This window comes from Wolffia australiana, chromosome 18 (assembly GCF_029677425.1).
Source record: "Wolffia australiana isolate 7733 chromosome 18, ASM2967742v1".
NCBI classification, from domain to species: Eukaryota; Viridiplantae; Streptophyta; class Magnoliopsida; order Alismatales; family Araceae; genus Wolffia; species Wolffia australiana.
The window spans coordinates 5181454-5196371 of NC_135852.1; the positions used below are offsets into that span (position 1 = coordinate 5181454).

The 14918-nt window shown below is 37.5% G+C and overlaps 2 protein-coding genes across 2 annotated transcripts; one reads left to right on the forward strand and one right to left on the reverse strand.

Annotated features, from left to right (window-relative positions):
• The first annotated feature begins 8147 nt into the window (after positions 1-8147).
• On the forward strand, positions 8148-11421 carry CLP2 (CLP protease proteolytic subunit 2). Its single transcript, XM_078589714.1, has 9 exons — positions 8148-8304; positions 8450-8493; positions 8621-8693; positions 9560-9680; positions 9771-9908; positions 10626-10742; positions 10831-10899; positions 10986-11081; positions 11185-11421. Exons 1-9 carry the CDS (start codon positions 8225-8227, stop codon positions 11323-11325), a joined length of 879 nt encoding a protein of 292 aa, XP_078445840.1. The 5' UTR covers positions 8148-8224; the 3' UTR covers positions 11326-11421.
• LOC144714911 (AT-hook motif nuclear-localized protein 1-like) lies at positions 11401-14280 on the reverse strand. Its single transcript, XM_078589715.1, has 5 exons — positions 13735-14280; positions 13525-13592; positions 12785-12916; positions 12542-12703; positions 11401-11714 (listed from the first exon to the last, which is right to left on the reverse strand). Exons 1-5 carry the CDS (start codon positions 14057-14059, stop codon positions 11562-11564), a joined length of 840 nt encoding a protein of 279 aa, XP_078445841.1. The 5' UTR covers positions 14060-14280; the 3' UTR covers positions 11401-11561.
• Positions 14281-14918: the final 638 nt, after the last annotated feature.

Sequence of the window (14918 nt, forward strand, 5' to 3'; positions counted from 1 at the left end):
ATAACTTCCACAAATTCTAGATCTGAAATGAACATGGGGCTCATCATGGCCTTATATAGGGCCATGATGGGCCCCTTACAAGGAGTCCATTAGGGAGGCCCAATTAGGTGACCCCCCCTTTTACAACAAAGATAAAACAAGAGACATTAAAATGATGCGAAAATGACACGGAAGAATACAAAAATGCAATGATACAGATGCGTCACGACGAGTTGGGTGCACTCGTCATGACGAACACAAAATAGAATTTAAAATGACTGAAATCAGATAATCAAAATGCGAACATGTGCGCGGACGTGCTCTACCCGGGGTATTTAAACCCGGGCGTCTTCACGGGTGCTTTGGCGTGTAGGTCGGGCTGGACACAGAACGGCGGTGATGCTGATGAAGACGAAGATGGCTCCGATGGTGATTCGTTGATGTCGTCTGGACGTGCTCCATCAGTGAATCAAATGGTGGATTTGTTCAAAATGGGAGATAAAAGAACCCAAGCCATGAACCAGATCATAAAAGAGGCTCAATAAACAAAAGTCCATTCTTAGAGCCCATTAAGGACATTTAAAGGCTAGGTCAAGATAAAGGCAATGATTGTAGAACTAAACCAGAAATTCAAATTTGGATAGTATGTTTCTTAATTGAAACCATCAAGGAGGGGGATGAAAGGCTGTATGACAAGATTTCCTAGCCCTTGAAACCCTAGGAGATAGATCGAAGGGGCTGGGATAGTTAGGGCATATCCATTCAATCTTAGATTTCTTATCCCAAATTGTTGGTGTCATTGTGCATTAGATGCCATTTTTTTTCTAAAAAGTGTGGAAGAGAAGGGTCAATTTTGATCAATATTCTTAAATAAAAATCACCACTCGACCTTTTGGGGGAAGTGAGAACAAAGTTTGTGTGATCGCTTGTATGTTTGTTTTAAATTTTCTCATCTTTATCTCTAGACAATAAGCTTTACTTCACACCAAATCATGTCAAAAATTCATCATGTGGCAAAAGTTACAAAATTTTTGGTTCACCACATTTTTCTACCCAATTTCATTGCCTAATAGTGCCACAACAACAAAATTCACCTAGTTAGTGCAGCTGCTTGCAAGTTTTACAGCTGGAGTGTCGACTGTATGTATTCAATTAAGTTGAATTGATTTTTTTTCTCTGAAAATCTCAATAAAATACAGAAACACATCTAAAAACATTTTAATGAATATATTTTAGTTAACATTTATTCAATATTAACTGCTCCCATTGGGTTTGACCCCTACGTTGGATTTACTAAGGAAAATTTTCCATTGGACATTTAAAATATCATAAATCAGAGAATTAAAATTACTTATTGCTCCATCTGAACTTTCTAGAGGATGCATGCTTTCTTTGAGAAGGAGGCTGTGTGCTTCCATGTGCAAGTAAGCTTGCTCGCTTGGAGGAGGATAACCTATGGGATTGGAGGATGAAGTGTGCTTGCTTCACTCAAGTCTGAGCTTTTGGATGTCATAGCTTGGAGGAGATATGTGGCATTTTGATGCCTGATCAATCTCCCTCTTCAGCTCAATTCATTTTTCAAACTTTCTTTAAAGGTCATAGGTTTTATTTAAATATTATCATGATTAAGTTATAATTTGATTTGAGACTCAGACATGTAGGAAACACACAGATAGAAAAATCATTTATTAAAATTTTTTGCATGAATTTATATCATATTAGAGTAGTTGGATGATAACAAATATCAGTCATAGTCATTTTTAATTGAAAACATTAAATGAATGCTGCAATTTTTTTGGTTTAATATTGAGAATTAAATATTGAGAAACTCATCAAAAAGGCATTTAAAATAATTTATTTTCATATTAGCTTTGTATCATACATTTTTCAATTTTATGTAAAAAAATCTGTTTAAATAAACTGAATGAACTGAAAATGGTTTCTGATATTTGCTTTCATATGCAAACTGATAGAATTAAAGATTTTATATTTTTTAGTAGTACACATATATTTAGATTGTTTCAAATCCACATTGAGTTCAGATTTATAGAAAATTGTTTACTAACTTGAGTTGTTTTGATTTATTAGATTCTAAACTCTACTTTTGGAAAATTCTCTATGTTCTTGGAGAGTAGTTGTGAAAAATCAGTATTTTTCTCCTCTCTCTCCCCCTTCCATCTTTTTACTTCCTTTATCATCCCTCTTCGAATTTATTCCTCCCTTTCCCGCTCTTCCACCTCTATCCCTCTCTCAAAATTTATTTCTCTCTGTCTTTCTCATTCCTAATTCTCTGTATCCTCCTCTCCCACTCCCTCCCTCTAGTTTTCTCCCTCCCTTTTAGTTGGGTTATGGACCATGCCACTCTTCTTGTCAAAAAAAAAATTAAGAAGAAAACAAAAAAAAAAGAAAAAAAAAAGAGAGAGAAAAAGGGGTTTTTGACGTGTATGAGTTTCTCATGACATGAAATTGGAAAACATGTTTATAATATGTGTAAGCTGTAATAAATCTTAATTAATTTTTAAAAATTTTGGTAAATTTTGGGGAACTTGTTTGGCCCCTGGATTTCTCCCTTATAGAGTTTTATAAAGCCATTTAAGTTTCTGGCCACTAGAATCATCCACGCAATCAAGGGCCTCTTGGATATCTACTACTTCTTCTTCTCCAACTCTTCTATAAGCTCTTGTAGCTCTTCACATCATGATGACTCTCTTCTTGGTTGAAGGAGAAAAAGAGAAGGTAAAAAGGGGAGGGGGCACCCAGCTCTGGCTGATCTGGGTGCCTAAAATGGGTGCCCCTCCCCCATTTATGCTTTACTTGAAAGTTTTCATAAAAAACCATTAAGTAAAAGTATATCCACCAATGCCCTTTTAATATTATGTATGACTTTCTAGGACCATGTATCATTGTATAATAATTGTGATGGCATAATAACATTAATTAGCCGACCCTATTAATTAACTATATCAAAATATAGAGTTAATTAATTAAAGAAAAATTTAACCTAATTGATAGGTAATTTTTCTAACTCATGGGTTGCTAAGCTACGCCTCATGTAAGATATACCATCATCGGTTACCATATATGTGAGATATACTATATGACTGTCAAGCCAAATCACACCACCATGTTTTATTTCAGTTTATTGAATAAAATATTGTGTTCATTATAATTCCAGTGTGATGTTTATAACAAAGTCCACGAATACATGCAATGACATAGTGAATTATGATGAGATCATAATACAATGATTATTATTCTTTAAAATTGTATTCTAAATATTCCTATTCGGTGGATAATCGAGATGGACATTGAATTATCCAGATAGAATATCACAAACTGATCATACTTATACGATAAGTATAATTGATCTTATGGCTATTAGTGTGTTGACATGAAGGACATATAGTGGGTGCTCTTTGGAGAAAGAGTTCACTGAATTGGTTCAAAGAATCCCTAAATGGTATTACAACTAAACATCAATCAGGTTGATTCATGTCATGATTGTATAAGTGATCCACTGACCTGAGAAACTAAGGACATCTCATCGATGGATGACTACATTTTGACTACAATGTACAAGTCTCTAAGCATGGAATTATGAGTTATAGCTCAGGTGTAGTAAGAAGTTCATAGAGATGATTGAGTGGTCAAGACGGAATCACCTGCCATTAGTCTAAGAGGAGATTGACTCAAGGAAGATGATGCAGCAAATCCCAGGCTATGATAGTGAGGATATTATAGAAGGTGTTCTCGAATGATCCCCGTTATGCCTCAGAACTAATTGAATGACGGATTAAGGTTTGATGATCAACTATATCTAAAGTCGTTCGAGAGTCTCACACAGATGATGGATTATACATATACAGTAACCGATAACTGTAAAGGTTCCACAAGAGAGTTTGAACAATACTCGGTATCTTCTAGAGCACGATAAGTAACTTGGCACCTCACGAGCTGGAAACTTAACCTATCAATTGGGTTAAATTGATCCTTAGTTAATCAATCTATATATTGATATAGTTTATTAATAAGGTTGACCAATAATTATTATTGAGCTACTAAAGTTATTAACTAGAATGATACATGGACCTAGAGGGTCATACACATAAGATCATAGGGGCATTGGTGACTATATTTTATTTTATGAGTTTTTGAGAAAAACTAAAGTGAAATATATATAGGAAAAGGGCACCCATTTTAAGCACCCAAGCCAGCTTGAATTGGGAGCCCCGCTTTCTCCACTTTGATCTCTTCTCCGCTCAACCAAGGATAGTGTCTTCATGGTGAGAAGATCTTCAATATTTTCAAGAGTTGGAGAAGCAGAAGTGGAGATCCAAGAGCAACTTGATCACGTGGATACTTCTAGAGGCGGGGCACGTGAATGGCTTCAGAACAATAACAAAGGGAGAAAGTCAAGGTGGAACATGATCCCACAATGTACATATGATGTATTATGTTTTAGAGATAGATTTGAAATCGATCATTGCTTGCATTTTATAGAAAAAAAGTTTTGTATCATTCAATTGAGGCACCAGAACCCAACACAATGATCCATGTTACTCACCAGTACTAACAAATGACAAATTAGGGTTAGGTGATTAACCATACTCTAAGTCATTTGGGAGTCTCACATGGACGAAGGATTCTGCATATTGTTGGGTTCTGTGCCTTGGTTCAATCATGGAAAATAGGTTTTTTCATGAATGTGGAGGCATTTTCCAATTCTGCATCAATCTACGAAACAATACATCACATGTACTTTATGGGGAACTTGTTCTACCCTTGTTATTCTCATTCTGAGATCTTTCTGAAGCCGCTCACATGCCCAGTCTCTAGAAATATCCACGCAAGCATTTTGCTCTTGGATCTCCACATCTTATTCTCCAACTCTTGAAAATCTTGAAGATCTTCCCACCATGAAGACAATCTCCTTGGTTGAGTGGAGAAGAGATCAAAGTGGAGAAAGGGGGCTCCCAATTCTGGCTGGCCTAGGTACTTAAAATGGGGCTCCCAATAGCAACCTGATCAAGTTGCTATTGGATCTCTACTTCTTCTTCTCCAACTCTTCGTAATAACTTTTCAGCATGAAAACTCTCTTCTTGGATGAGTTGAGAAAGCTCAGAAGGAATAAAGGAGGGGAACCCAGCTCTGGTTGGCCTGGTTGCCTAAAATGGGTGCCCCTTCCCCAATTTATATTTTACTTAGTATTTTTCATAACAGCCATTAAGTGCTAACTGGGATGACCAATGAGGGTTTGATATGTGGCTATACTCTAAGTCATCCTAGGAGCATCAAGTAAATGAAAGAATATAGATACATGGTAATTAATGACAATAAATATTTCATGAGAGAGTCAATATACTCCTTTTTATATTCTAGATCATGATTTGTAGTTTGGCACCATAAGATTGGAAATTTATTTGTCATAATATATCAACCTTTTGACAAAACCGATCTTTGGGTATCTAGGCACAATTTATGTCATGATCAATATAGGTGTTCTTAGAACTATGATTTGGGCTCACCGGATATTTACTTTGGGCTTATACATCGATACACATGCTTATTTCACTAAAGCTACCCTGATTATAGCTGTCCCCACTAGAATAAAAAAACTTTAGTTGGATTGCTACCATGTGGAGAGGATCGATACAATACAAAACACCCATGCTATTTAATGCAGTGTTCATGTTTTTACAACCAATTTATTTTGTTAAATTGATCCTTTTTAATCTATATTTTGATATATATAGGTAACCATATTAGCTAAGATAGGTTGTTGGACCCTTGGAGTCATTAAATAGAATAATACGTGGGCCTAGAGGGTCACATGCAAATGGTCTTTTGGACATCAAAATATATACTTAATGTTTAGGGGTTTATGAAAAAATATTGTTAAGTGTAAATAGGAGAAAGCCTTGAATGAACTTCATCCAAGAAAGAGTTCTTCAAGTTCCCTCCCTTATGAATGCGATCAAAATGAAAAAATGACAATATTTTAATGCTAACAGAGTTTAACACGATGAAGGAGGGTATTTGACATGCCTGATGATAGAGCTGATACATATGGAGACTAGACACTTGAACCTTTAAATGCACTGACATGATGAACCAAGAAATGATGGATTTGATCAATGCAAAGGTGATTCAATTATCATTTTTGAATTATTTTAAAGGTCCATTAAGATTTTGTTGTATCTTTTCTTGTGAAAATCATTAAAGGATCTTATCAATCACATCCTCAAAACCAACCATATTTAATGACTAGTATGAGACTAAAGTGATGTAGCACATAACATACACATGCTACATCATAAAAATAATTGGTGGAATAACAGAAGCTTAACTCTCATTCTTGACATACATTCCCCAAAAAAACTCATTATGAGAATAATGAGAGACCATGCCATGTATTAATTTCAATCCTTTTTTAACTTCCTTTTCAAAAAATGTCCCAAAAAATGGAATATTTCTCATGTTGGCTTGTGATTGATTTTTTTAAAAAATAGTATATTCTAAAAAATATTAAATTTTCCATGCAGTATACATGCCAAAATAAAATAATCAATGATGAAAATATGATAAACTAATCTGAATATAATGCACTTTTGGCGTATTATCAAAATTTACTGAGAGATGTCTCATGCAATGCTAACTTAAAGACTAAAATAATGGTATAATCATATTTCATATCAACAACAATATCATGTTAAGTACTATTAATATGCTAATTATTAATACCAATAATTTAATATGAAAATTATAGTTCACTATGTTGATGTGCCCTTGCATAAGGATCATGAACCCATAGACCATATGCCTTGTGGTAGGAGCACAAACCCATAAAAACACAAGTCCACTTCAAGTGCTGCAGCGACAAATTACACAAAGCTAGACCTAAATGCTATGAATCTATGCACACTTCTCGTGTGCAAGTGCCATTGTAAACTTGGATCCAAGTACTCGATTAAAGAGGTGATTGGTTTCTCGCATGCGCGGCTCTTTCCAGCCTTCTGATATTAACTCTAGGATGAGCTTGACTAGTGATATGGTTGTAAGACCCAAGATAAATCTTTTCCATCTAAAGTAAATCTACTTGCCTCGGGTCATCCTCTAATTCCACCAGTTTTCTAGATTGTGGGAAATTTTCAAATGTAAGATAGAATTATTGAATGTCCCTCACATTGTATGAACACTTATAACCCAAATTTTAGGATCTGTGGATAGCAAATTATCCTCATATTTATGGACACAATCAATGTATTTGATATTGTGTTTTAGTGATCTATTTCAAGTTCCATACTCTCAGATTATTCAATTGTTTGATGTGAAGTTTCTTCCTATGAAGAGGATAGGTGTTAATGGGTACATAAAGATACTGAACGGGTCATTAAATATCACTAATATAATTTTTTAGTTTATTGCAGTTCAATCGGAGGTGAAAATTAGTAACCTATACAACTAGAATTAGGAGTGGTGCAATGTAATAGTAATGTAGCTATTATTTTACCCATTAAAATTGAGAAAGAAGTAAGCACATCCAGGTCAATAAATTTAGGATAGAAAAAAATTACAAGTATTAAATAAATATGTGTTCACAAATTTACTATCACACTATCCATTCACTCATTTATATGCTGTCAATTTGATGTAATTTTATTTTTAATATTGTCAAATACTCTCATCACATGCATCATTTAGAAGTTTTATCTCATTTTAGTAACTTCACAAGGCAAGCACTCTTTCCCAAATTACAACATCTCACAGGTCACCATACTATATTAAAAAAATAATTCTCCAACAAAATGAATTTGTATTTTTTATGTGCCTATACTGTTAAGGAAGGCTTGTGGTACTGCAGGTCTTCAAGAAGAAAGATTGAAGATGAGAGGGGGAAAATCAATGGGATACCCGAGAGATATCTTTCTAATAAATTGCTATCCTAAATGAGATAAGTTCTCATTACCAGATTTCACAGGGGGCTTAACTTGTAGTTAACTTCAAATTTATTATTAAGTTAAATGTGTAATTTATTTTTTAAAAAATGAATTACAATGTCTTTAATCTGCAACGAGATGTGCCCCGTCGCATGATAGATGAGCCTGGGTTCATCGATTGGACGGTCAGGATCTAGTTTGCAACCCTCATCGTGATCATTATCGTCTCCAACGATGGTTCGTTTTCCTTGTGAACTATCTATCGAGGATTTTCCCTATTCCTTCGGAAGAGGGAAGATCGACGAGCAATGGCAGCCTCCTCTGGCTCGGCCGTAGCCTTTAGGCATCCCATGTGTAGCGCCAGCGCCAGCGCCAAGCCCGCTCTCAGGTAGAGTTTTGGGAGTATTTTGCGATTTCCATGGGTTTTTCGTTGCAAGATTGCTGTTTTATCTAACTGGGCATTCGTTAAAAGATTGCCGTATTTCAATCATTTTTGGATTATCTGATTTTTTATGTCATCTGCTTTGCTGCAGCTGCACGAGCAAGGTGTTCGTGGGATTGAGGCCCCTTTCCGATGGTATTTTTCGACCTTTGTTTGTCATTTGGAAGTATTTTTTATTTGGGTTTTACTTTATTCGAATATTCCTGAATTATAGGGGCTTTGGATGTTAATATATTTCGGTGTTTGTTATCTGGATTTGCAGGTGTCTCCGGCGAGGGGAAGCCTAATCTGAGTGCTGATTTCCACTGTCGAGTATATCAAAGCGTGGCAATTAGGTATATGTTGGATTATTGCGTACTTCATTTTCTTTAATAGGCTTGTTTTGCTTTCTTTTTTCTTCTTTTTGTGCCATCTCTGAATTCTCTTTTTGCTTTCTTTTTTCTTCGTTTTGTGCCATCTCTGAATTCTCTTTTTCCTGCTTTATGTATGGTATTGATGAGTTGAATAATCAAAGAAAATCACCCAGGCGAAAAAATGGTTGAAGATAGTAAGAACAACACAAGTCCAAAGGAAATTTTCCTTGATGTTTATCTGAGGTTCGGTGGAGAAGTATTCGGATAAGTTAATGTCATCATTGGGGGGGTACGTGAATCGTGAATCATAGGTCTACAAATCCCATCTTCAATTGAAACGTAGTTTATTTATGAAAACAATGCCCGTGAAAATTGATTAATATGTGTATTTCGACGTTCATGCTAATTTGTGGGATATCACCGGTGATTGAAATTTGAAGTTTTCCAACATTCGCCCATAGTCAAGCTATTCTTGAAAAATATGTTTCTTCAAAAACAAAATTTGAGAAAATGTGATGTGTATCAGATTTTCTCAGAATCGAACATGCGCAGGAGTAAATGAGATTAATGTCGAGCAATTGGGTTCGACAAAGATAACTAAACCGCTCAATTCGTTGGAGCTATCATGTCTATAGTAGGTAAACGAACCCAAACATTATCGTGTATAAGTCAGAAAAATAAAACTGCTAAGACAAATTTCCCCCAACTTCTAAGAATTATGCAGCTGCAAGTCTGCATAAGATTTTCATTTTCCAGATATTATTAATTTCTGAGGAGTTCACCTATTTACTGATGATTTTCAATTCTATGATTTTCCTTGTTTTTCACCGTGGGAACTTCATTTCTAGGCCATCCAATAAGAAAGCTGCGCGTGGACGCATCTCTATGATGCCCATCGGGACGCCTAGGGTTCCATACAGAACACCCGGCGAGGGCACGTGGCAGTGGGTCGATTTGTGGAATGCCCTTGTGAGAACAAAAAAACGTCCTAAAACTTTATTAGTTATTTCCTTAATTTCATCGTTGCATGAGTCAGTATGTCAATACCTTTATTTGCAGTACAGGGAACGTGTTATCTTCATTGGTCAAAATATTGACGAAGAATTCAGCAACCAAATTCTGGCAACAATGCTGTACCTTGATAGCATTGAATCTTCGAAAAAAATCTATTTATACATCAATGGTCCTGGCGGGGATGTAAGTGATTCCAGCATTTTCTTCTATCTCTTGATGTAGAAATAAACATTCTCTTGTTGTGTAAATAGAAGATTTTTTTTCTGCAGCCCTTCCAGAACAGGCTCGTCTTGCAGAATGATGATGGCAAGTTTGTCGTCGTCATCCATGGCAGATGAGTGGGCAATCACGAATTTGTCATCGTCATGATCAGTCGAATGACGAAGACGAAATCATCATCGTCATTGTCATCTTTGATGCACGAACCCTACTCTGGAAATCTCCCCTCTAATCTGGATGGGTGCCGTACTCATCATCATATCCATGATTGGCTTGACAAATAAAGTCAAAGAAAGATCAATGAAAATGACAATCCATGTTTGGTCATTGTCATTGCCACTTTCTTCGTCCCCGCATGAAAAAGTCTCTCCTTTGCGGCTAACAGATGCCATCTTCATCATCATCATCCTCAAATCTCAAGTTTATTTGGCTTGAATGAATGAATGGGGATGATAACATTTCTCTCCATATTAAAAACTGGTAGGATTACGACAGAATCCACATGCAGGAAAAGGTCATTAAAGTAGCTTGGCTCCATCGGCCTGTTTAAGTATCTTATTATAAAAAAATCGTTTTTCTCTATTTTTTCTTCTTAAGTCTAGAAGTGGAATTCATTTATTACCAGTTTAAAGCTGCCCCAGTATAAACTTATGGTTGGCTCATTATTTTTACTTATTTTAGCTTACTCCAAGTATGGCCATTTACGACACAATGCAAAGCTTGAAGAGCCCAGTTGGCACCCAGTGCGTTGGATACGCCTACAACTTGGCTGCATTTCTTCTCGCAGCTGGAGAGAAGGTTTGTTTTATTTATTTCATTAAAAAAAATTATTGAGTTTATTCATTAAAAAACAATTTGCTGAGTTTACAACTCTATGATTCAAAAGGGGAGTCGTGTTGGCATGCCTCTGTCAAAGATCGCATTGCAGTCTCCCGCCGGAGCAGCCCGTGGACAGGTGTGATCAATGCTCAATTTTTTGTTTTAATTAAACGAGTCAAATTAAACTTTTTCTCATTTCTTATGTAATAATAAAAAAAACAGGCGGATGACATTCAAAATGAAGCCAATGAGCTTATCAGGATCAGAGACTATCTCTTCACCGAGCTGTCCAGGCAAACAGGCCAGCCTGTGGAAAAGGTAATAAAAAATTTTCATTTTCTATATAAATAAAAAATAGGAAAAATCAAATCTTATCAGGGTCTACGGATCAATGTGGGCTCAAAATTAAATATTTGATCAGATCAATAAAGATCTAAGCCGGATGAAGCGGTTCACAGCCCAGGAAGCCCTCGAATACGGTCTGATTGATCGGGTCCTTCGGCCAGCCAGGATCAAGGCAGACGCACCACGCAAGGAGCAGTCCACTACCGGCCTTGGTTAATTCCATTTTTTTCCTTGTCTCCCAGAAATAGTAAGATATTGAGTTTTCATCTAAATATTTGACTTTCTTCCCAAATATGGAATCAAACATTCATAACGTTGCTGGCGTCAAATAACCCTGATTCAAGGGGATAAAGTTAATGAAAGTTAATGACATTTGGATAAATAACCCCCTAACTCTACGTTGTCATGAGGGGAAAAGTCAGCCATCTATTGGAGAAGAGTCCACCCGTTGATTCACCGGCCGTCGGTGCTGGGCGGTGCATTGACTTGGGGAGCAGCAATTGGGCCGGAACTGGGCTCTGAAATGGGCCTGGTTGGGCCTTCTAATAATATCTTCTTCGTCTTCTGCTCCACTTGGTAGCCCAGCACGAAGCTTCCAATAACTACCTGAATCAGTAGGATGTAACTTTTGAAATTATTGACATGGTATCAGAGCTAGGTTGCAGGTTCAAATCCCACAAGTAAAACACTCCATGCCGGAGCCATTAATAGGCCAGCGGCAGGTGTTCAAGTACATCATCCTGCTTAAAGATGAAAAGTAGCACGCATGCTAATAGCTATAGCTTTTAGCACAGTTGGTAAGCACTTGAATCCAACAAATTTTATCCTTTCAATTTTTTGATCACCTTAGTAAGAGAACTAGAAGAGAGAATATCAAGTTTGAATTGTGAAGATTATAACCTCTGAAGCTATGATGCATCCTTATGTGCATCTCAATAAAAAACCAGGAAGGTAATAATATCTGGAAGTACGATACGTCTAAATGTGTGTATAAACTTTTCTGACCGCATTAAAATATTTCTGACCAGAGAATAGAAAAGTTTAAACCAGGAAGACTTTCAATCCTAAAGCTATGAAAGAGTAAAAATGAAAACACTCTTATGTATCAATAAAACGGGAGCAATCTTGCCAGATCAATAAAGTTCCTTCCTAGATCAAATAAACGCAGACGAGAAAATTACAACTTTTCACCAGGAACATGAAAAATTGCAAGAATACAAGAATTTCGACTATAAAATTTGAGTTTTCAAAAATGAGAAATCTGAACAGGGCTAGCTGCCACGAGGAGGCATGCCTTCTCATATATTAATTAAGTCATCACCAGATCAAACTTATTCGGACGAGAAAATTACAACTTTTCACCGGGAACATGAAAAATTGCAAGAAATACAAGAATTTCGGCTATAAAATTTGAATTTTAAAAAATGAGAAACCTGAACAGGGCTAGCTGCCACGAGGAGACCTGCAACACCTCCCCCAACAACGCGGCCATCAGGGCTGGCAAGCGCAACGCTCATCCCCCCGGCGCGGCTCCTCGGCCCTCCACTCTCCGTTGGCATGAACGACCCAGATAATGAAAGTAATTCAAACCGACCCTACTCAAAAAATCATTAAAAGAAACGAGTATTAAAATTTAAAAAAAATCAGAAAAGAAACGGTCATAATAAAGGGCATACTTCGTATGTCAAGGTGCCGCCTGACGAATCGGGCTGCCTCAGCGTAACATTAGAGATTATGCCGTTTGCGGAGAGAATGCAGATTGCGCGGGCCTCTTGCTGGGAAAATGATATGACCTTCATCGTGACATCCTGCAGACATTAATCATACGATATTATTGGAAAAATATTAGTTAAGGTTTTAGATTTTTGGGGTTTAGAGTTTTGGGTTTTAAGAAAGTTTAGGATTTGGGGTTTTGGGTGTAGAGTTTAGGGTTTGGGGTTTAGTTAAAACAGACGCTAGTTACGTTCTTTGTTAAACTTCCGATATTGGATCGTCAAAATTATGAAAAAAAAGATGATTCATCAAAGTTCAGTTGTAACGTTTCAGATTTTTGTTGTTTTCTTGATCTGGGTAGCCATAAAAAATGGTAGAGTCACGATCTCTACTCCAAGCTCCGAGAAATTCTTCGCCACGGCACAAGTGTTTCGAGCAATTCATCCGGATTTTCGATTTACCATCCACTTCTTTCCACATTCTCGTGTAAAAGATTAAGGTTCATCCGACATTCGCAAAAAAAGGTATTTTTTCGATGCCATCTAACTGAATAATGCAAAAACACCAAGAGCACTAGATTTCCGCTACCAAGACGCTCAAATCCACAAAACCCAAGATCAGCGAACTCATAGATGAAGAATTACTTTGAAAGTCGGCAAATTTGAGCTCCGGAAAATTTTCAAGACCAGCAAGATTCACTAACCTCACCAGCCGCCACTGTAATTATATGCGGAGTGAAATTGGCCCCACCCGAGTACGCAACAGAGTCACCTGCGAAGAAAAATTCATCAAAAAACAATCCACAAATCCCCAATTCAAAATCACCAAACCTCAAAAAAAAAAAACCCAGCAGACAACAAGATCACGGCTCAGAAAATTACCAGAAAACAAGAACAAATTCCAGAAAATTTACCAAACGAGATCATCTCAACGGCGCGCTGATGCAAACTCGACCCCCCCGATCGTCCCCTCCCCCTCTTCATCATCATCGCCGCGGCCGCCGCCACCGGAATATCCCCGGCCGGCGCAGACGAAGAGATCGGCACAGGACTCAAAGGCATGACCAGAGTTCCTCCGGGGCCGTACTTCCTCGGCCTCCCCCTCTTCTTGAAAACCGGCGTCACCGGATCCGTCCGGACGACGGACGACGCCGCCGCCGCCGCCGCCATCCCGCCGCCAGCGCCGCCGCCTTCTCCGGCAACCGCCAAATCCGGATTTCTACTTCCCTCTTCCTCCATACATACACCGCGCGAAAAAAACCAGATCTGAGCTCAGATCTCGGGGATTTCAACGAACAGGACGATTCAACGAGGATCGCGAGCCGGATTCAAACTCCATGGAAGCGATCGCCGCCCGCTCGGATCGATCGCCGAAGAACGAGGAAGAATCGGAGACGAAGATCGGCGCTTCCTCTTCGATTTGGCGTAACGATCTCGGCGGCGTATTTTGTAATTAATGAAGAATAAAAAAATAGCGAAAGCGGACGGACGGAATAAAGAAAATAGCAACGCCCCACATGGGAAAAGCATCTGCTTTAATTATTTATTTTTTCTTTTCCAATTTTAAAAACCCCGCCAACTCGAACGTTGAGACCCGCTTCCCGCCTGTCCTGTCTGGCCTGCTCTATTTTAAAGCCCTCCTCTCCCGAAACGCCCCCCAGGTTTGGTTTATTTACGGTTGTGCCACTGTTCTTGCACGTGCCGTCTTCGGCTTTATTTGGGCCTACCCTGACAAACGCAGATTGGTGGGTTCCTCGGTCGGCCCATTTAATGGCCTTTTTTCGTTGTTTTTTTTATTAAGCCTATTAATTACTCTGATAAAAAAAGTTACGAAATTTATTGTGTTTGATATTTTAAGGGTTATGTATTTAAATTACGAATTACTGTTGCTTAATTTAAAATTTATTACGATTTATAACATTTACATTTATTAAAGAACGTGGGATTGGTTAGAACATTTGGCATTTTCTGTTTAGCTGAATTTTGAAACAAATGAGGCCCAATTAGTTGTAAAGGAACTGGAAGCCAATGCAGATAAATCCTTTGCAATTATAGTTTCAAAATAATAGTTAAATATATCTAATATGTGCTGTAATTA

Coding starts and splice junctions, on each gene's coding strand:
- CLP2 (XM_078589714.1), top strand. CDS start 8,225: ATGGCAGCCTCCTCTGGCTCGGCCGTAGCCTTTAGGCATCCCATGTGT. Junction 9,909..10,625: donor TCAATGGTCCTGGCGGGGAT/GTAAGTGATTCC, acceptor TACTTATTTTAG/CTTACTCCAAGTATGGCCAT. Junction 10,900..10,985: donor CCGGAGCAGCCCGTGGACAG/GTGTGATCAATG, acceptor TAAAAAAAACAG/GCGGATGACATTCAAAATGA.
- LOC144714911 (XM_078589715.1), bottom strand. CDS start 14,059: ATGGAGGAAGAGGGAAGTAGAAATCCGGATTTGGCGGTTGCCGGAGAA. Junction 12,704..12,784: donor GCGGCACCTTGACATACGAA/GTATGCCCTTTA, acceptor TTTTTTGAGTAG/GGTCGGTTTGAATTACTTTC. Junction 11,715..12,541: donor TGGCAGCTAGCCCTGTTCAG/GTTTCTCATTTT, acceptor CTACTGATTCAG/GTAGTTATTGGAAGCTTCGT.